We start from the raw sequence: 23,119 nt of genomic DNA on the forward strand, positions 1-23,119 counted from the left end.
AGACATAATTGGAGACTGCAAAGCCCAGGCTGTGCTTCTTTAGTTTCCAGCTGGCTTAGGGCTCGCTCTTTCTCTTTGGCCAGTGGGCAGTTGCCCTAGTTGCACTCCCCTAACACTATTCCTTCCATGTGTGACTGAAGTAGTCTGTTAGCTTGATTTTTCTATGTAGCATTCTGTAGTAATTTGGTTTGTTCGGTTTTCATAATAGTTGAGTTCAGTTTCCATGCCTTGGTGATGAGCTTTTTTGAGATACAATTGAGAATGCTACTCAAAAGCTCATCGCTCATGAAAATTCTTGGGACTCGTTAGTTAAACCTAAACCCAAGTCTTCCACATCACGTCCATTTAAACCATCTACGTCCTACCAACGGCGTTACGTTCCTAAATCATCTGCTTCAAGACCTCAGCAGTCTGCTCCTGCTAAATCTACTCAGTCTTTTTGACTGCTTACTCGAGAACATAGTTTCAATCCAGTTGTCTCTGTCTCTCCCTTAACCCATTGGAGGTTGCCTACAACTTTATTATCATCATTGAGAGTTAATTATATCCAATTATCCAATCTCTGGATTCTCAACATCATTCGGAAAGGGTACTCCCTTCATTTTCTCACCATACCTCCAGAACATCCTTCAAGATAGCCTGTTTCCAATCTCCTACAGCCCTCCCTTCTTCAGGAGATCGAGAATTTATTCCTTCTCAATGCTATTGAGAAGATTCCTCCAGAACAGGAGAATACGGGGTTTTACTCTCGTTACTTTCTCATCACCAAGAAGACCGGGGGGGGGGGGGGGGTCTTTGACCTATATTGGATCTCAGAGCTCTCAACAAATTTCTAGTCAAAGAGAAATTCAGAATGTTATCCCAAGCAACTGAATCACAATGATTAGCTATGCTCTCTAGACCTAAAAGAAGCCTACACTCATGTCTCAATTCATCCGGCTTCTAGGAAGTACCTCAGGGTTCGAGTGGCGCAGTACCTCTACCAATACAAAGTTCTACCTTTCAGCCGGGCATCCTCTCTCAGAGTATTTACCAAGTGCCTGGTAGTAGTGGCAGCGGCCTTGAGGTCTCAGGGCCTTCAAGTCTTTCCCTATCTGGAAGAGTGTCTCATCAAGGATCTCTCTTATAAGAATGTACTTTCAGCGGTGTCTTTTCTTCAGAATTTGGGATTAGAAATCAATTTCCCCAAATCTCAACTTCAACTGTCTCAACTCCAATTCATTGGAGTTCTCCTAGACATGACTCAACTCAGGACGTTTCTCCCTCAACAATGTCAAGATGCCCTTGTCCAACTCTGCCATCAGATTGTCCAGACCCAGTCTCTGTCGGCAAGACACATGATGGTTCTCCTAGGGCACATGGTTTCCACGGTCCACATGACTCCATTTGCGAGATTACACCTAAGAATCCCTCAATGGACTCTGACTTCTCAGTGGTCACAGGCTCTGGATCCTGTCTCCAAACATATTGTAGTGACCTCATCTCTTCAACAGTCACTACAGTGTGGATGCAATCTTCCAATCTTTCCAGAGGTTTGCTTTTCCAAATGCCTCCCCATCAGAAAGTTCTCGCTATGGATTCATTAACCTATGCTTGGGGGGCTCATCTGGATGGCCTACGCACTCAAGGTCTGGACCTCCAGAGACCGATGCCATCATATAAATCTATTGGAACTCAGAGCGAATTTCATCTCAATGAATCGATTGTGCTTCCAGTATTTTTACCAAAACCTCATTCTCATTCTGAAGAAACAGCTCTTCATACTTTGGACTGCAAACGAGCATTAGCTTACTATTTTCAAAGGACTGAGGGCTAGATTCACTAACCCCCTATTCTGTCTCCAATCCATTAACGATTGCATGCAGGCTGACGAATTCACAAAAGGCCTGCATGCAAATGGGGATGATCCTAAAGCATGCGCAGACCCTGACAGTAGTGACAGGAGAAGCAGCTTCCTGTCACTGCTGTCAAAGCTTCTGCCGCTTTTAAAATTTTTGGGCACATAATTTGCATGTATTACACACGCAAAATAACTGCTCGGTTAAAAAATAAAAAAGCCCCCCCCGAAATGCCTCCTCCCCCCCCTAGCGCCAATGCCCCACAAAAGGCAGGAGGAATGCCAACTCCCTCCTGCCATCTCAAATGCCTCCTGCCGAGCCGGCCCAGGCCCACCTCCCTCCCTACCTGTAGCTAAGCTAGGCCAGCCAGCTGGTGGCCTGGGCCACCCCCTCCCCATACCTTTTAAAATTGTTGGGAGCTGGGGCATCCTATTTCCAAGAGAACAATATACAACTAGTTCGCTGCATGCATCTCTCTCATTCTGTTATGCTCAGGCTGGGCTGCAACTGGAGAGTCTGGTCAGAGCCCATAAAGTTCGAGCTATGGCAGCTTCAGTAGCTTTTCTCTGTTTCACTCCTATAGACGAAATCTGCAAGGCAGCCACTTGGTCCTCAGTTCATACATTTACCTCGCATTATTGTCTGGAATCTTTTTCCAGATGGGATTGGCACTTTGGCCAAACAGTATTACAATATTTATTTTCCTGCCAACTCTCCCACCATCTCATTCTGGTTAGCTTGGAGGTCACCCACATGTGAGAATATGCTGCCTGCTTGTCCTGGGATAAAGCACAGTTACTTACTGTAACAGGTGTTATCCAGGGACAGCAGGCAGATATCCTTACAACCCACCCACCTCCCCTGGTTGGCTTCTTAGTTGGCTACCTGAACTGAGGAGTCACGCACCTGCTTTGAGCAGGAGGGCACTCGCACATGTGCGGTCAGTCGTAAAATTTCTAAAGTCCTTAAAGTGGCAATGCACTTGGGACCTTCCATGCCCGGGCTTCATGGATAACTTAGAAACATAGAAACATAGAAAGATGACTGCAGAAAAGGACTATAGCCCATCTAGTCTGCCCACCCTACTGACCCACCCCTTTAGTCTATGCTCTAATAATCTAATCTAATCCTTAGGTTTGTATACCGCATCATCTCCACGTTCGTAGAGCTCGACGCGGTTTACAGGAGGAGAAATAGGAAGGAACTACAACAGAGGGTTAGAGGTAGAAGTGTGAAGAAAATTTAGAGGACTTGGGATGCCAAGATATAAGAGTTTCCTTGATTCCTAAGTTGGAGGGAGACTTACATTTTTTGAGAAAAGCCAGGTTTTCAGATGTTTGCGGAAAACTTGGAGAGAGCTCAAGTTCTGAAGAGGGGAGGTAAGGTTGTTCCAGAGCTCAGTGATTTTGAAGTGGAGGGAGTTCCCTAGCTTTCCTGTGTGGGAAATGCCTTTTAGCGAGGGGAAAGATAGTTTTAATTTGTGGGAGGATCTGGTGGTATTAGGGTTTGAGGAATTCCAAGAAAGAGGGATAAAGGGAGGGAGGATACCATATAGGATTTTGAAAGTTAAACAGGCGCATTTATAGTGGACCCTGGCGATTATCGGAAGCCAGTGGAGCTTGGCCAGGAGCAGGGAGACATGGTCAAATTTACTTTTAGTGAAGATGAGCTTGGCCGCGGCATTCTGAATCCGTTGGAGTCTGTGGAGGTTTTTCTTAGTTAGGCTTAAGTAGATAGAGTTACAATAGTCCAATCTGGAGAGGATGATGGATTGGACAAGGAGGGTAAAATGTTTTTGATGGAAGCAGGATCTAACTTTCCTCAGCATGTGAAGGCTGAAAAAGCATTTTTTTACCAAGGATTGGAGGTGGTCATTGAAGGACAATGTAGAATCAATGATGATGCCCAAGACCTTGCTCGAGAACTCAAGCTGCAGAGAGGAGCCAGAGGGTAGTGGGATGGAGGTGGGTAGGTGATCTAGTTTTGGACCGAGCCAAAGAAGTCTTGTTTTGGACTCATTCAATTTCATTTGCACAGTGTGGGCCCAGGATTGTAGGTTCATTATACAAGAGGATATGTTCTTAGACAGGTCGATGAGGTTTGAATCGGTCTCGAGGAGGACGAGGATGTCGTCTGCATAAGTGTAAATTGTTTCAAGGGGGGATAGGTGGAGGAGTTTTAGAGAGGACATATAGATGTTAAAAAGGATAGGGGATAGTGGAGAGCCTTGCGGGACTCCACAATTCGGTTTCCAGGGAGAGGATGAGGTGCCATTCATGTTAACAATGTAAGAACGAGAGCGGAGGAATTTAGAGAACCAACCTAGGACTGTGGAGTTGATACCTATCTCAGAGAGTTGGTAAACAAGAATATCATGGTGAACAACGTCAAAAGCAGCGGAAAGGTCAAATTGTAGAAGGTCGGCGAACTTGTTTTGAGAGTGAAGTTGTTGAACCCTTGAAATCAGGGAAGACAGTAGGGATTCGGTGCTGAAGTTAGGACGAAAGCCATATTGATAGGGTAAAAGAATAGAGAATCTCTCTAAGTATGATGAGAGTTGGGAAGAAATGATGGACTCTAGCATCTTGGTTAGGAGAGGGATATTTGGCAATTGGGCGATACCTGGATGGTATGGAAGGGTCAAGGTCAGATTTTTCAGTAGTGGGGTCAAGGCGATATGACCCATTTCTGGGGAGAAATGGCACAACTGAGGGGCGGAGTTTATGAGAATGGTGATAGAAGAAATAGCCTGAGCGGGAATGTTCTCGTATAGGTAGGAGGGGAATGGGTCCAAGGAGCAATTACAGGATTTCAGTTTGAGGCAGAGATTGAGGACCAGGGATTCAGATACACGCTCAAAGGTGGTCCAGGATCTGTCAGCTGGGATAGGGTTGGAGACCATTAGGGTGGGAGTGGAATCGGTGGGCACTAGGGAGTTGTGAGAGACTTAACTTAACCTTCGTAGGGATCCGACATAGGCATCCCATTTGTTCTTAAAGTCTGATACGCTGCTTGCCTCGATCACCTGCACTGGAAGCTTGTTTCAATGATCCACCACTCTCTCCGTGAAAAAATACTTTCTGGAGTCGCCATGAAATTTCCCGCCCTTGAGTTTGAGCGGATGTCCTCTTGTGGCCGAGGGTCCTTTGAGAAAGAAAATGTCATCTTCTACTTCGACACGTCCTGTGATGTACTTAAATGTCTCAATCATGTCTTCCCTCTCCCTTCATTCTTCGAGAGTGTAGATTTATAATTTGTTCAGCCTCTCTTCATACGAGAGACCCTTGAGGCCTGTAATCATCCTGGTGGCCATCCGCTGATCCGATTCAATTCTGCGCACATCCTTACAGTAATGTGGCCTCCAGAATTGTACACAGTATTCCAGATGAGGTCTCACCATGGCCCTGTACAATGGCATTATGACTTCAGGCTTCCGGCTGATGAAACTTCTATTAATACAACCCATCATCCGCCTTGCCTTGGATGAAGCCTTCTCCACTTGATTGGCAGTTTTCATGTCTGCACTGATGATTACTCCTAAATCTCGTTCTGCTGAAGTCCTAGTTAAAGTTTCTCCATTCAAGGAGTACGTCCTGCATGGATTACAGCTTCCGAGGTGCATTTCCTTGCACTTCTTAGCATTGAAGCCTAGTTGCCAGGTTGAGGACCAACTTTCCAAAGTAAGCAGGTCCTGCTCCATATTATTTTTTAAATTGCAATCACCCACTATATTACATAGTTTGGCGTCGTTAGCAAATAATGTTATTTTACCTCGAAGCCCCTGAGTCAGATCCCCTATGAATAAGTTGAAAAGGAGTGGACCCAGGACTGAGCCCTGTGGCACTCCGCTAGTCACCTCCGATGTTTTAGAGGGGGTACCATTGACCATCACTCTCTGAAGTCTGCCACTTAGCCAATCCTTGACCCATGCTGTTATTTTCTCTCCTAACCCCATCGATTTCATCTTGCTTAGCAACCTGCGGTGTGGGACGCTGTCAAAAGCTTTACTGAAGTCCAGGTATACGACGTCCAAAGACTCTTCCCAAGTCCAGCTTTCTTGTTACCCAATCAAAGAAGCTTATGAGATTGGATTGGCAGGACCTACCCTTGGTGAAACCATGTTGACTTGGATCCCGAAGATTCCCCTCATTCAAGACCATGTCCAATTGAGAATATCTGTCTGCTGTCCCTGGATAACACCTGTTACGGTAAGTAACTGTGCTTTCCGGACCATGGAATAGCTAATGTCAAATTCTTTTGAGATCTTTTTTAAATCCCTTACCTGGCTTATAAACTGCTACAATCTTCTTTCTAAAGGCCTCAGACAGCTCTTTTGATCTTATCATGGTATCCACTCTCACCACAACAGTCATGAGCACACAAACTAAATGTCTGAGGTTTAAGTAGGGCAAACCTTCAAAATGCTGAGTAATGATGTTCTAATCAAGTGCACCTGATGTGATACACCTGTGTATGATTTAAGCTACTTTAAGTGGGGAGGATATATGGGAGTCTCTTAATTTATTCCTCAGTTAGAATACACATTTTAGTTAGAATACACATTTTAGAATACACATTTTATGAAAATGGTGGGGAAGAAACTCAACGGCAGCACAAGGAAGATAGAGTCCGTAGAAAGCGCCTGGACCCTGCTCAAGCGTACGGTGCACGAAGCACAGAACCTGTACGTCTCCAGGTTCAGAAAAGAGTGCAAGAAAAATCGAATAAAGAACCCAGCATGGATAACGGCTGCTGTAAAAAAGGCAATCAGTGACAAGAAAGCATCGTTCAAAAAATGGAAACAGGATCAAACGCAGGCCAACCAAAAGGATCACAAGGAAAGACAGAAGGAGTGCCACCGAGTGGTTAGGAGAGCAAAGAGGGAATATGAAGAGAGACTAGCGGGAGAGGCAAAAAATTTCAAATCATTCTTCAGGTACGTAAAGGGAAAGCAACCAGCGAGGGAGGAAGTGGGGCCCTTGGATGATGGGGATAGAAAGGGAGTAGTGAGGGAGGAAAAAGAAATAGCTGACAAGTTAAACGACTTCTTTACGTCGGTCTTCACGAGGGAGGACACATCCAACATTCCGGAACCAGAGGAAATAGAAAATGGAGATCAAGATAGCAAGCTGGTCCAACTAGAGGTGAGCCAGGAGGATGTCCTCAGGCAGATAGACAAGCTAAAGAGCGACAAGTCGCCAGGTCCAGACAGCATTCACCCAAGGGTGCTCAAGGAATTAAGGAATGAAATAGCAGAGACACTTCAGCAAATATGCAACCTATCCCTAAAAACTGGAGAGATCCCGGAGGACTGGAAAATAGCTAATGTCACGCCCATCTTCAAGAAGGGTTCAAGGGGCGACCCGGGAAACTATAGGCCGGTGAGCCTCACATCGGTCCCGGGAAAGATGATGGAGGCGCTGATTAACCCTTTCAGGACCATAAGGATCGTAGGCCAATTTTTGTGGTTTTGACGACATTTTTATGGTAAAAAGGGCTTGCAGATGCCAAAAAATTGATTTTTTTTATGAAATATCATTATTTTTTTAAAAAAAAATCACACTTCTGGCTTATGGACAGTGTGGCAAGTGAATCTTCTCGTCAATCTGGCAACGACGCTAATGAATGAATGTCGGAACCAGTTTGTTTACATAAAGGCAGTATCCTATGGAATCCGTACATATCAAATTTAGAACTGTAGACTATCCCAATCAAAATTTATAGGATTTTAAAGTTATGGGACAAATATGTCCCTTGGTCCTGAAAGGGTTAAGGACTGCATCTGTGATCATATCGAAAAAAATGGACAGCTAAGGTCGAGCCAGCATGGGTTCTGCAAGGATAGGTCGTGCCTCACAAACTTGTTGTACTTCTTTGAGGGGGTAAATAGCCAGGTGGACAAAGGTGAACCCATAGACATAATTTACCTAGACTTCCAGAAAGCCTTCGATAAGGTACCACATGAGCGGTTGCTCAGGAAACTATGGAATCACGGGGTGCGAGGGGAGGTCCACCGATGGATCAAAAACTGGCTGGCAGACAGGAAGCAGAGGGTTGGTGTAAAGGGCCACTACTCGGACTGGCAAGGGGTCATGAGCGGGGTTCCTCAAGGGTCAGTGCTGGGACCGCTCCTGTTTAACATATTCATTGACGACCTGGAGGCGGGAACAAAATGTGAGGTCATCAAATTCGCAGATGACACCAAACTATTCAGCAAGGTTGAAACCACGGTAGATTGCGAGGATCTCCAAAGGGATCTTACGACACTGGAAGAATGGGCGAAAAAGTGGCAAATGAGCTTCAACGTGGGGAAATGCAAGGTCATGCATATAGGGAGAAGGAACCCGATGTTCACTTACAAAATGGGGGGATCAATGCTAGGGGTCAGTAAGCTGGAAAGAGACCTGGGAGTGATGGTAGACACGACATTGAAGGCGTCGGCACAGTGCGCCACAGCCTCGAGGAAAGCAAACCAAATGTTAGGTATCATTAAGAAGGGTATCTCGACCAGAACGAAGGAAGTCATCCTGCCACTGTACCGGGCTATGGTGCGCCCGCATCTGGAATACTGTGTACAGTACTGGTCACCGTACCTCAAAAAGGACATGGCAATGCTTGAGGGAGTCCAGAGAAGAGCAACTAAACTGATTAAGGGTATGGAAAACCTTACATACACTGACAGACTGAAGAAGCTGGGGCTGTTCTCCCTGGAAAAGCGGAGACTCAGAGGAGATATGATAGAGACCTTCAAGATCCTGAGGGGCATCGAAAAGGTTGACAAGGACAGATTTTTCAATTTGAAAGAAACCACAAGAACAAGGGGTCACTCGATGAAATTGAAGGGGGACAGGTTTAGAACAAACGCAAGGAAATTCTTTTTCACACAGAGGGTGGTGGACACATGGAACACCCTTCCGGAGGCCGTGATAGAAAATAGCACAGTACAGGGTTTCAAGGAAGACCTGGATAGGTTCCTGGAGGACAAAGGGATTGAGGGGTACAGATAAGAGCAGTGGAAGGTTTAGAGATAAGTGTAGAGGTAGGTATAAAATTAGTCAGGGACCGCTGCTCAGGCAATATGCCTGATGGGCCGCCGCGTGAGCGGACCGCTGGGCGGGATGGACCTCTGGTCTGCCCCGGCGGAGGCGACTACTTATGTTCTTATGTTCTTATCTTTTGTTTCATGAGTAAATCAAGGAAAATTTTTGTTGTTTACTTGGCATTTATATCACTTGAACTCTTTATTAATTTTTCATTCAAAAACAATGCATTAAAATATACATTTACATATAATTAATTTCAAAATTGCATTTACATCAGTCATAGTAATACTTCAAAAACTTTTCCTCCTTCCTCCCACCCCAATACAAGAACAAAAACCAAATGCATTATTTCAGACATATAGTGAAAATCATATTAAACTTATTGATCATTGAAAACATCAAAATATAACACACACACACACCCTCCCTGGATGTGTAAATCAAATAAGAAATCAAGAAAATAAACCAACTAATCATCATTAACAAAATGGACATGGACTCCATGTTAATTTAAATAACTTATTATTACACAACATTTCTGAATTGATTTTCTCATATAGAGTCCCACCAAAAAGAGAAATTTAGTTGATTCCAATTTTTGGTAACCATTTCTATGGCTATCCCATCACGATGGAAAATAATCTACTTTTATACTTGTCTAAAGGAATAATAATAATAACTTTATTTTTGTATACCGCCATACCCAAGGAGTTCTAGGCGGTTCACATTTGTTTATCAAAAAAATTACAAGTGGTTCAAAACAATTGAACACTATTAGAAGCAAGCAAAAAAATTACAAGTGGTTCAAAACAATTGAACAATATTAGAAGCAAGGAAGTAGTTGAGGTTAGAGAGAGAGGAGAGTGTGTAGGTCAGGGGGAGGGAAGGATAGAGGTGGGTAGGCTGGGAAGAGAGGTGGAAGGGGACAGGAGGAGATTGTGGTTCATTGGAGAGGGGTGTTAGGTGTCTTGTCCATGGAATAGGTGAGTTTTGAGAGATTTTCTAAACCCGAGGTAGGTGGGGGCCTCAAGGAGGTTTAGGTGAGAACAATGTACCACAAATAACCACCATCACTTTCTTTTGCAGAGATAAATAAAAAATTTTGACATTGATATGTGAACATTTCTTAAGAAAGAACTGAATATTTCATGGGGTGTCCTAATTTTTTCACATAACTGTATATATCCCCTTTAAACCTTTTTACTATAGCTCTTCAATCCTCAGCTGGCTTTCAAAATTTTTCATGTGTTCACCACATTAGCCATTATTGTCATCTGTTCAAGATGGTATCCTTCTGTTTTGGAATGGAAAAAGCACAAACAACATCAAAGCAGGTGCCATAAGGCGGTAAGAGGGGCTAAAAGAGACTATGAGGAAAAAATAGCCAAGGAGGCAAAAAACTTCAAGCCGTTCTTTCGATATATTAAGGGGAAACGACCAGTGAAGGAAGCGGAGGGGCTGTTAGATGACCATGGAATAAAGGGAGTACTAAAGGAGGACAAAGCCATTGCTGACAAACAACACATTTTTTGGGTCTGTATTTACCAAAGAGGATATATACAATATACCAGAAGCCGACAGACTATACGCAGGAAATGAAGACGGGAAACTGACAGGGTTGACGGTCAGTCTAAAAGAGGTATGCATGCAGATTGATAGGCTTAAAAACGACAAATCCCCGGGACTGAATGGCATCCATCTGAGGGTAATCATGGAACTGAAAGCGGTTATAACTGAACTGCTTCAACTAATAGCAAATCTGTCAATCAAATCACGAAAGATTCTGGAAGACTGGAGAGGTGCAAGGGGAGATCCAGAAAACTACAGACCAGTGAGTCTGACCTCGGTACCGGGAAAGATGGTAGAGGCGCTAATAAAGGACTGCATCATTGATCACGATTGCTTTGAAAAATTGCGAGCCATGGAATCGAGGGTGATATACTAACGTGGATTAAAAACTGGTTAGTGGATAGGAAACGGAGAATGGGGGTAAATGGACAATACTCAGACTGGAAAAGCGTATCGAGTGGAGTGCCAAAGGGTTGGCGCTCAGGCCTGTGCACTTCAACATATTTATAAACGACCTGGAAATTGGTACAACGAGCGAGGTGACTAAATTTACGGATGATACAAAGTTATTCAGAGTAGTGAAGACACAGGATTGAGAAGCCATGCAACATGACATAAACACACTTGAATGGGCTGTGACATGGCAAATGAGGTTTAACATGGATAAGTGCAAGGTGATGCATGTCGGTAACAAAAATCTTATACACAAATACAGGATGTCTGGTGCAGTACTCGGGGAGACCCCCATGAAAGAGACTTGGAAGTACTGGTTGACAGGTCAATGAAGCCGTCTGCGTAATGTGCGGGGGCGGCGAAAAAGGTGAACAGAATGCTAGGAATGATTAAGAAAGTGATCACAAACAGATCGGAGAAGGTTATCATGCTGCTGTACCAGGCTATGGTACGCCCCCACCTGGAATACTGCGTCCAGCCAGGTGAAGAAGGACATTGTACTACTCAAAAGGGTCCAGAGAAGAGCGATTAAAATGGTTAAGGGGCTGGAGGAGTTGCTGTACAGTGAGAGATTAGAGAAACTGGGCCTCTTCTCCCTTGAAAAGAGGAGACAGAGAGGGGACATGATCGAAACATTCAAGATAATGAAGGGAATAGACTTAGTAGATAAATACAGGTTGTTCACCCTCTCCAAGGTAGGGAGATCGAGAGGGCACTCTCTAAAGTTGAAAGGGGATAGATTCCGTACAAATGTAAGGAAGTTCTTCTTCACCCAGAGAGTGGTAGAAATCTGGAATGCTCTTCCAGAGGCTGTTGTAGGGGTAAGCACCCTCCAGGGATTCAAGACAAGGTTAGACAAATTCCTGCTGAACCAGAACGTACACAGGTAAGGCTAGACTCAATTAGGGCACTGGTCTTTAACCTAGGGGCCACTGCGTGAACGGACTGCTGGGCATGTTGGACTACTGGTCTGACCCAGCAGCGGCAATTCTTATGTTCTTATACTTATGAGTTCTGTCTTTTCCTTTAACAAAGTCACATATCTGCTTTGTGCCGTTTTAAAGATCACCTCTCCTGACACATCCATGTTTTAATATACAGTCAAACCACGGTTTGCGAGTAACCCGGTTTGTGAGTGTTTTGCAAGACGAGCAAAACATTCTCGCAAAACGTGTCTCGCAAACCGAGTGTTGACTCGATTTGCGAGCACCCCCCGATAACCGGCATCGCTTCCCCCCCGCTCACAAAGAGCCCCCTCCCGCTCAAATCGGCACCCCCCCCCTGCGAGAACAGGAACCCCCTGCCCGACCAACTTTAACTCACCCCCCCTTTGGCACCCGGCACGCAGCCCACAAGAGCCGGTGCCGCTTGAAGATCTTCTTCCCAGTCTCTGCCGGCTTGAGCATGCGCAGATGCATGCTCAAAGCCGGCAGAGACTGGGAAGAAGAAGATCTTCAAGCGGCACTGGCACTTATGGGCTGCGTGCCGGTGCCAAAGGAGGGGGTGAGTTAAAGTTGGTCGGGCAGGGGGTTCCTGTTCTCGCGGGGGGGTGGTGCCGATTTGAGCGGGAGGGGGCTCTTTGTGAGCGGGGGGGGGGGAAGCGATGCCGGTTATCGGGGGGTGCTCGCAAATCGAGTCAACACTCGGTTTGCGAGATACGTTTTGCGAGAATGTTTTGCTCGCAGGCCCAGCAAAGAAGAGGACGCAGATCTTCGGGCACCGGCACCAACCCACAGGACATACGGTGGTCAGATGGGGGTAAGAAACGTGTTCGGGTGGGTCTGGGGGATTTCAGATTACGGCGGGGGGTGCCGGATCACGTGGGGGGGGGCCTTCAGGGGGAGCAATGCTGGTTCTCGGGGGGGGGGGGGGTAGAGCAGCAACGCTGGCCTGTGGGGGTGGGTGGGAACGTATCAAGCGAGTTTCCCCTGGTTCCTATGGGGAAACTCACTTTGATATACGAGTATTTTGGTTTACGAGCATGCTTCTGGAACGAATTATGCTCGTAAACCAAGATACCACTGTATTTGGAGAATATATGTTGCCCCCAACAAAGCTTTTCACTTCCATATAGTTGCCACAGCTGCCTGTCCGAAATGTGGCCATCCAGAGGCATCCCTGGGTCACATGTTTTGGACATGCACCATCCTGGTAGCCCAGACTAGATATATTCCATATATTAAAAAAGGAGGAAGAAAAACCAAATGGCAACCAGTGTGGTTAACGAGTGAGGTGAAGGAAGCTATTAGAGCCAAAAGAGAATCCTTCAGAAAGTGGAAGAAGGATCTGACTGAAACTAATTGTAAATAGCACAAAATAATGAAGGGAATAGACTTAGTAGAAAAAGACAGGTTGTTCACCCTCTCCAAGGTAGAGAGAACGAGAGGGCACTCTCTAAAGTTAAAAAGGGATAGATTCCGTACAAACGTAAGGAAGTTCTTCTTCACTCAGAAGGTGGTAGAAAATTGGAATGCTCTTCTGGAGGTTGTTATAGGGGAAAACACCCTCCAGGGATTCAAGACAAAGTTACACAAGTTCCTGCTGAATCAGAACGTATGCAGGTAAGACTAGTCTCAGGGCACTGGTCTCTGACCTAAGGGCCGCCGCGTAAGTGGACTGCTGGGTACGATGGACCACTGGTCTGACCCATCAGCAACAATTCTTATGTTCTCTCTGCAAGGATAGAAATTCCAGACCGTCTGGGAATCCTTTTGGTCCACTTTGAACGCCAAGTTGGATCCTCAATATGTAGCTTCTCAGTGGTGCATGAGGGTGGGGAATGTCTGCAGCATATGGAGGTATTTAGGGATGGGAAGGGTTTTTGAGTGAGAGGTTGGGTGGGTTTGGAGGGTTATACTTAAAAGCTGTACTTGTTGAACCATGTTTCTCATAAATATTTCACGGGCCGTATCAAGGTGGAAGAAGATATCTTCTTTTTCAAAGGTCCCATGGCTACAAGAGGGCATCCGTGGAAAATCAGGGGAGGGAAGCTGCACGGTGACACCAGAAAATACTTTTTCACCGAGAGAGTGGTTGATCGCTGGAATAGTCTTCCACTTCAGGTGATCGAGGCCAGCAGCGTGCCTGATTTTAAGACAAAATGGGATCGTCACGTGGGATCTCTTCACAGAGAAAGGTAGGGGAGGGTCATTAAGGTGGGCAGACTGGATGGGCCGTGGCCCTTATCTTCCGTCTATTTCTATGTTTCTATGTACTGTTCTCTGATCTGCTGAACAATAAAAAGATTTAAACAAAAGTTACAGGTGCTGTTTTTAGAATCTGTTTCAGCTTCCTGCCACAGTATATGTACTAAAAATTGAAATCAAAACAGGCAAAGCTGCTTCGCATCACTGTAGCTCAAAAAAGAGGAGGAGAGGATGCTTTTGAAGAGTATATTTGGTTGAGCAGTTGTGTTTATATAAGTTGTTACTGGTTCTTGTGTAGTTGACTTATTCAAAGTCATACAAGTTCACGAGCATATGCTGTTCCATCTGCTTTATCGAAGTACTAGATAGTGAAAGTCTGTCACTAGCTATATAGTTCTCGGCTTTCATTTGCTGGTAGAAGGCAAACCCATCTTCTGAACTGGTCTGGAGGAACTCGGGGAAAGAAAATTAGCAGGCAAAATCTAATTTCTCCTTTGGTTTCAATGACTCCAGGATAGTCCTGGAGAGTTGGTAGCTTGAGATGTGATTATATAATTTGTACCTTCTTGCATTTTGCAACTGAAACACACCTTTCTTGTATAATCCCACTTTATTCTGGAACCAGTGGGTTATTTCCGTCTGGCCACCAGGATCTGTAGGAAGCCTCAAAACTTAAGAGACTTTTACCCTCCCCCCCTCCTCCTCATACCTCATCACTGAGCATGCTCCTCTGCTCACCAGTTCTTCTTCCTGTAGGAGCTTATCTTTTCTGCTTGTGTTTAATTTTGTGGTATTTCAGTATTTTTCGTTTATGGTTTTCACCGTCGTTCTGTGGAGGTTCCCTGCGGGGACATCCTTGACTGCAGGAGATCGCAGACCTTTGGAAAAAGTCTGCTTCTGGTGCGGTTCCCTGATTGTCAGTAATACCCTGGACAGCCTGCACATCAGATTGGGGCTTAGAGATTGTTCCCTTGGGAGCTTGCTCACCCCAGGTTCGTCTGCTAATGGGTAGAGCGTAGGCTGAGTGGTTCCTTGGAGGCGCAACTGGGATAGGAGCCAGACTGCATTCCTCCACCAGGCGTCTGTAAGACGTATCCAAGTGTGGCGGATGTCTCCGGCCATGGTGGTCAGGTTGGTGGGGCATTCAGAAGACTTGAAATCCAGATTTACAGTTGACTGAGGCAGAGGATCTCCCTTTAAGCTGTTTTCAGCTCTTGTCTGCTCATTCAGCACATTTTACAGTGAGTACAAGCTGCAATATTTTCCTATCAGCACATGTTTCTGTGAGAACAAGCTAATAGCTTGAATCAGGTTTTGGGAGGTCTTTAAAAAGGGGGGTTTTGGGTGGTTTCCCTGCATTTCCCGGGCTATTTTTAGTCAAAACAAACTGTCAGTGTCCATCTTGGATTTTTCCAGATTTGATTTTAAAGTTATTTTTCATACTTTCCAGCTTCATTTTTGAAAGAAAACCACAGAGATGACCTCTCCAGGGCAGGATGTCGTGGATTCATGCCTCATTTGTGGTGGATGGCTGTCGGTTACGCAGCAGTGTTTTCATGTGCATTGCAGCCCGCGAGGGGTGCAAGGTTTGCCCGTATGCGATGCTTTCGGCCTCCAGGGAGGATCTTCAAGTGCCTTCTGCCCTGACACCCGCAAAAATGGATCAGGGGGCCCTGGGGAGTGCGCTGAAAATCTTTTGGCAAAAGAAAAGTGTGGCTCCAGCGATTAACCTCACAAATCTTCCAAGCATTCCAAATCTGAGGTGCAGAAGTCGGCTCCTACCACAGAGGATGGTTTTCCCCTGGAATTTGTGAATATGCTTTATCAGACATACTTAATTAAAAAGTCTCTGCCTGTTTCCCTTCCACTGGCCTCTGTGCAGGTCACAGGGACCCCTGCTCTGGCAGACCAGGGTCTTCATGCCTTCCTGTGGGGGTACCAGGAAGTAAGACGGCTGTGCCCACAGTTGTGCCAGATACTCTTTCCTTCTCTCTGCTTTCGCAGGGCAGCTCTGCAGTGGCCACTGATGTGGTAAATCTGGCAGAGCTCCAGAATCCAAACCTGTGCAGAGCCCGTGATTTGGGGGAGGACCTCACTGCGCAGATTTTTCAAACCCACCCACCTTGTTGAATTAATTTCTGGATCTCTGCAGGAATTGAAATTGCAGATGGAACAGCTGATCACTGCTGAATGTTCCCTCATGAGTGACCAGAAACAACACAATCTGCCTCTTTTCCAGATCATACTAGAAACATAGAAACATGATGGCAGATAAAGGCCAAATGACCCATCTAATCTGCTCATCCGCAGTAATCTCTCTCTCTCTCTCAGGCCCTCTTGAATTCAGACAGTTTCTGTCTCCACACATATGCCTTATGATGAAAACCACATACTATTTTAGTAGCCTTCCTCTGGACCAACTCCATCCTTTTTATATCTTTTTGAAGGTGCAGCCTCCAGAATTGTACTCAAGATTCTAAATGAGGTCTCACCAAAGTCATACAGAGACATCAATACCTCCTTTTTCCTAACCTCTCCATATGCAACCTAGCATCCTACCTTTCGCCGTCACCTTTTCAACTTGTTTGGCCACCTTAAGATCATCACATACAGTCACACCCAAGTCCCGCTCTTCTGTCATGCGTATAAGTTCTTCACCCCCTAAACTGCACTGTTCCCTCGGGTTTTGCAGACCAAATGCATGACTTTGCATTTCTTAGCATTAAATTTAGCTACCAAATTTCACACCATTCTTCAAGCTTCACCAGGTCTTTCTTCATGTTTTTCACACCATCCAGTGTGTCTACTCTATGGCAGATTTTGGTATCATTCGTAAAGAGGCAAATCTTACTCGACAACCCTTCAGCAATATTGTTTACTATCCTCTGTCACCTTCCATTCAACCAGTTTTTGACCCAGCCCGTCACTTTGGGACCCATCCTAAGGGCACTCAGTTTATTTATTAGGTGTCTGTGTGGAACACTGTCAAAGGCTTTGCTAAAATCTAAATACACCACATCTATTCACGTTTGTCTTCTGCGGTCTCGTCCCTGCGCTTCAGCCGTGAACACAGAACAGAAATATTTGTTAAGCAATTTGGCCTTTTCTTTTATCAGCTTCTCCCCTTTGCCTTTGAGTCTCATAATGCCACTTTTGCACTTCTTCCTGTCACTAAAAAAATGTCTTGTCTCCCCATTTTACCGTGTCAGCTATTTTTTTCTTCCATTTGCATCTTTGCTTTCCTGACTACATGACCAGCCTCTCTTAACTTTTCCAGATATTTTTGCCTGTCTTCCTCTTTCTGCGATCTTTTGTAGTTTATGAAAGCTAACCTCTTATTCCTTACCTTCTCAGCTACTACTTTTGAGAAACAAAGCGGCCTTACTTTTACTTACTTGCCTCACAAAAAGGTTTGACTCCCTTACAATCGCTCCTTTCAGTTTTGCCCACCACATTTCCACTCCTTTCTTTAGCCTCCATATCCTGAGAAGCGCTCTTTCATTAGCAACACTTCTCTGTATTGGTTCAGTCATTTATCTTGTCAAGGTTGGATTGTTGCAACTCAATGTACCTGGGTCTCCCAAAGATCAGTCTGCAGAGACTTCAATTGATATAGAGTACCTGGAGTACCGCTGTCAAGCTAATTTTTGGTAAGAGTAAATTTGATCACGTAACCCCGTTGCTCAAGGAATTACATTGGCTTCCAGTGTATGTTAGAATTCAATTTAAGTGTGTTTGTATTGCATTTTAAATTCTCTTTGGCATTTTTTACGTTGATACGTTGATTCCTTTAGATTGGAATGTACACAGATCTCATCTTGCTAGGAGTTCAAATAAGTTAAAATTTACATTTCCTTCCCTTAAGGGGTAAAAATAGAACTTTCAAGAGATTCAGCCACTCTTTTTTTATTTTCAAACTAACTGGAATGAGTTACCGCTTTACTTAGAAGTCTAGGTCCCTTAATTTTATTTCGGAAAGCTCTAAAAACTTTCTTGTTTACTAAACACTTTGGAAACTAAGCCATTCTAGATTACATTCTTCTTCTATATTTATGTACTATACTTACAGCAGTCCGTGGCAAGTCAGCCGGTAGCTTCCACTTAGAACTATTTCTGATGCCAGGCAAATGTCTCTTCTGTTCATTGAGGGACGGTTGTAGGCCTTTCTGGTAGAATGGCAGGCCATCACCTCTGACTCCTGGGTTTTGGAGGTACTCGGAGATAGCTACAAATTGGATTTTCTCTGTTCTCTGACCGAGTATTTTCTGGATTCCCCTGTGAGCCACCCTGAGAATGTGGTTTGGGTGTAGGGCACAGTCCGCAGACTATTGAATATTGCGGCCATCGAATCTGTGCCAGAGTGAGACTCAAACTCTTAGATACTCCATATACTTCATCATTCCCAAGAAAGGATTGAGACCAAAAATGAAATAACAGGTTATGAAACTTTGGAGGATTGAAGACCAATTCTGGACCTCAAGGCAGTCAATGCAGCACTGAAAGTCCCTCACTTCCGCATGGAGACGGTGCACTCAATGATGGCATCAGTGGTGTCAGGGGAATCTCAAGCCTCCCTAGATCTGGCAGAGGCATATCTCCACATTTCCATTTTCCCGGACCGCCAGAAGTATAGGTGGTTCCATGTTCTGGGGCAACATTTCCAGTTTGCAGTATTGCCCTTTGGATGAGCACAATGAGTGCGGCCCATCTCCGCACCTTGGGTGTCCTGGTTCACTCGTATCTGGATGATTGGTTGATCAGAGCTCCCTCGCTGTCCGAGGGGTGTCAGGCTGTCCATCAGGTGATGCAGTTGTCGCAACATCTGGGCTGGGTGATCAACTTCTGGAAGAGTCACCTCGAGTCCACCCAGGGAGTTCGATGTCACATGAGTCAGAACAAAGTGTTTCTGCCCATATCCTGTCAGGAGAAACTACAACAGGTTACCTTCTGGCCACTCCGATCCCGACAGCTTGGCAGTACGTCCAGGTTGTGGGTACAATGGTGGCAACGATTGATGTCTCTTGGGCCAGATCCCATCTGCGTCCACTGCTCTGCTTTTGTGCTGGAATCTATAGCAGGACCTGTTACAAGCACCACTGCCCTGGATAACAGTGGCATGCAACACTCTTGCATGGTGGTTGCATCCTCTCTTGCTGTCCCGGGAACTTCCGCTCCGGATCTCGAATTGGGTGATCCTATCGACAGATGTGAGCCTCAAAGACTAGGGAGCTGTGTGCATAACTGTCCCTATTCAGGGCCGGTGAGCGCTCTCAGAGCGCAAGTGGTCGATCAATCATCTGGGACTGTGAGCGATTCAGCTGGCCCTTCTCCACTTTGAGTGTCGTCTCCGTCATTGAGCCATCCTTGTATTCTCAGACACTGCCACGGCAGTGGCTTCCGTCAAGCGTAACGGAGACATGAAGAGTCCCTCTCTGAGTGTGGAGGTTCAGCTGCTCTTTTGGTGAGCTGAGAGACACCTTGCAGTGCTGTCTGCGGCACACATGGCAGGAGTGCACAATGTTCAAGCTGTCTTTCTCAGTTGTCAGACACTGGATCCTGGAGAGTGGTCATTCTCTCAAAGAGCATTCGATTTCATAGTGGATCAATAGGTGTGCCCCACATTCGACCTCATGGCGACTGCAGCCAACAAGAAAGCCAATCGGTTCTTTTGTCGTCGAGAGGCTGGCAGCGAAGGCCTGGATGCTCTAGTTCAGCCCTGACTCGGGAGGGTCGTCTTTATGTCTTCCCTCTGTGGCCCATGATAGGGCATCTGTTGAGGTGGATTTTGGCCCACAAGGGCCCAGCGATTCTGAGGACACCAGATTGGCTGAGGTGGCTATAGTATGCCGACTTGGTTTGGCTCCAGCAGGATCAGGGACTCTGGCTACCTTGTCATTCTCGCCTTCTCAAACAGGGTCCGATTGCAATGCAAATTCCAGTCCGCTTCAGTTTAGGCGCCCCCTTCTGACAGTGCAGACTTTGTCTCCCGTATAGCACTGTTTTGTCATTCAGGTTTCCAAAGTTTCATAACCTATTATTTCATTTTTCATTGTTGCTGTTGTTGCATTTGTTTATATGAGCAGAATTGATTTGCTTACTAGGGAGTTTTTCTCTCTCTCTTTCTCTCATTTCGATTTCTATCCCGTCCTCCCAGTAGCTCAGAATGGGTGACATTTTGGACAGGCCAACACTATACAGCATTCAAGACGAAGTTAGACAAGTTTCTGCTGAACAAGAACGTGCGCTGGTAGGGCTAGACTCAGGGTGCTGGTCTTAGACCAGAGGGCCGCTGCGTGAGTGGACTGCTGGGCATGATGGACCACTGGTCTGACTCGGCAGTGGCAATTCTTATGTTCTTAACTTAAGTACATTTTAGACAGTTCAAATACTATACAGCAACTTAAGTACAGGAGAGTGCAGAAAGGAGGGGGAATATAATTATCCTCTACAGATATTCCTGGCTGCTTTAAGACTGACTGACTGAGCAGAGGAGCATGTTGACTGATGAGATGGAGGCTTCCTACAAATCCTGGCGGGTAGATGGAAATAACCCACTGGTCCCGGAATAAAGTGTGGATTTACAAGAAAGAAGATTAGCAAAAGAACCTAATCTTTTGTTACTCACAGTTTTTCAAGAATGGGTGAGGGCAATAGAAGAATTAAATTCCTAAATAGCCATTTTTGTATTTTTGGGTGTGTTTTTTTGTTTGCTTTTTTATTTTTTGTTTTGTGAGGTTTGCTTAAATACATTGTTAATTTAATTAATATTTAATGTTGGTTTTTTTTCCTTTTGATGCTTGGTAGGTGATCCAGGAAGTGTCTGGTATTAACATCCCAACCAGGAATCAACAGCAGTACAAGAGTACCCCACTGGTGCAGTATACTCTGCGAAAACTGCTCTACCTGAAGCCCTCAGGCATGGCTGCTTAATTCTTCCCCATGTAACCCTTTCCTCCTCTTTAGCCCTCTTCACCTCCTTATTCCACTTCTCCTTTTTATTTTTTTACATTAAAGTTTCCTTTATACCTCTGTTTCCCTCCTCACAGAAAGGAGTCCGACCTCCTTTCCCTTTTAAATTTTGAAGGGTACGGGAAACCACTATAACTCATTCTAGTACAACAACACTCTATTCATGAACCTGTTGGGTAGTCAATTCCTTCTCAAGAAAAGTCTTGTAGGAAACTTCATTTGCATACCTTTTTGCTCCTCCTCCCTTATCTCTGGGCTGTCCTTCAACTCCTCAGTTGTCTTCCTACAAATGAGACAATAAGAGCTTGTATTTTCTGCTCGTGTTAATTTTTTTTCTAAATTCAGTCTCTTTTTTTTGCTAATCCGTTTGCAAAGTTTTTTCAGTGCTGCAGAGAATCCCCTTTCTGGGATAATTCTGTCTGGGTGAGCGCAAGGGGCATAATACTTTGCAGTGCAGTTGCTTGGACAGCCTATACTAACTGTTCAGGAGGTCTGGGACCATTCCCATGGGCGCAAAGCTTGCCCCAGGTTTGTCCGCTAGTGGGTTTGTCCGCATGCGTGGCTCCATGGCATTCCTCCCCCCGTTAAACATGCACGTGATCTGGTGGGGATGGAGGTCTCCGGCCAGTGCATTGGGCCCAAGAGGCAGTCTGAAGATACAAGCAGTCTGGTTTCCAGGCTTGTTGAAGCAGTTTCTCCCTGTAAGCTGTTACAGCTTCCATCTTGCATCTCCTAGCACACAGCAAGGCACAGTGAGTAACAGACTTACAGCCTGGCAGATCAATTTGGGAGAGGGGGTCCTTGAAATTGATTTTTTTTTTGTTCTAGGATTAGCCTGAGATGTGAAGGCAGCTGAGATTGTAAACTACCTCAAAAATCCCAAAATCGCTATTTTTTAAATTTTTCTGTGTAGCTTGCCCAGGCCATTTTTGGAACTAAAATCGCTGCTGCCACAGCCATCTTGGATTTCTCAATTTGAATTTAAAAGCTGTCTCTCAAAACACCTTGTTTTTGCTTAAAAATTGGTGGAATGGATTGCTGAGGTCCGGATACTTCAGATTCATGCCCCATTTGCGGTGGATGGCAGTCCGAGGAGCCTCAGTGTTCCATATGACATGCAGCATGTGAGGGGGGGGGAATTCTTCAGCTTATGTCCCTCTGTACCATCGAGGGGGGTACTGGTACCTAATTGGTCTGAGGAAAGGGTCAAAAGACCAAATTTAAGCCAGGGAGCAGTGCAAGTGAATCCCTGGCGAAATGCAACCAGTGTTCGATTGGAAAATCCCGGAATGAAACTAAGCGGGCCGCAGGAGTCATCTGCACCTCTAGGGCAGGGATTCCCTCCTGAGTTTATAAATATGATGTTTCAGGCCTATCTAATTAACAAAGGTTACATAAAACCTTCTGGAATTGTGGCCCTGCTAACTCCAGGGGTTCCCCACCACCAACAACACGAGTCCCCAGCAATAATGCCATGCACAGATCGGGCACAGAGAACAAATCGGATGATGATTCTCTTTTGATGCCTTTATTCTCCAAGTCAGGGTCCTCCATGGTGGGTGATGCTGCTGCATCTCTGGGAATGCAGGTCCCAGATCTGGGGGAAGCTCTGGACCTTGGTGAGGACCCAACTGTGCACAGGTTGTTTAATGATGTGAGTAGATCAGACATGTTTCCTCTCTAGGGTTGACTGCTTTGTTTTGCACTGAGGAGTTGAAGGACAGCCCAGAGATAAGGGAGGAGGAGCAAAGAGGTATGCAAATGAAGCTTCTTGCAGGACTTCTGAGGAGAAGGGATTGACAACCTGCTTTTTTCCTTTTCTTTCTGGGGTAGAAGAGGAGAGGGCTATGCTAAAATAAACCATGGCCTTGTGAAAGCCTACATAAGAAATGTGGTTTCTATTTCTAATCCCATTACTGCCACAAAGTGTTGTGCTTTTTTTTTCCCTTCTTTTGTGGTTATATAAAGGTTTCTGTGGACTGTTGGCTGGATTTTGCAGTTCAAAAATGGAGAGGGTTACCTTGCCTGGCTCTAATTAAAATAATTATTTTGCAGAATAATTACTTAGTGTGTCAAGCAGTTTTATACTGTTGTATCCATT

General features: G+C 45.3%; 1 protein-coding gene across 5 annotated transcripts in view; it reads left to right on the forward strand.

Moving 5' to 3' along the window:
* CASP14 (caspase 14) overlaps nt 1-23,077 on the forward strand; it is a 92,688-nt gene extending 69,611 nt beyond the window's left edge. For all 5 annotated transcript variants that reach the window (XM_033946421.1, XM_033946417.1, XM_033946419.1 and 2 more), the window contains one exon: nt 20,854-23,077. In XM_033946421.1, the coding sequence (XP_033802312.1) occupies nt 20,854-20,979 (126 nt within the window). In that variant the 3' untranslated portion in view covers nt 20,980-23,077. The remainder of the gene's footprint in view (nt 1-20,853) is intronic.
* Nucleotides 23,078-23,119: the final 42 nt, after the last annotated feature.

This window comes from Geotrypetes seraphini, chromosome 5, assembly GCF_902459505.1.
Source record: "Geotrypetes seraphini chromosome 5, aGeoSer1.1, whole genome shotgun sequence".
NCBI classification, from domain to species: domain Eukaryota; kingdom Metazoa; phylum Chordata; class Amphibia; order Gymnophiona; family Dermophiidae; genus Geotrypetes; species Geotrypetes seraphini.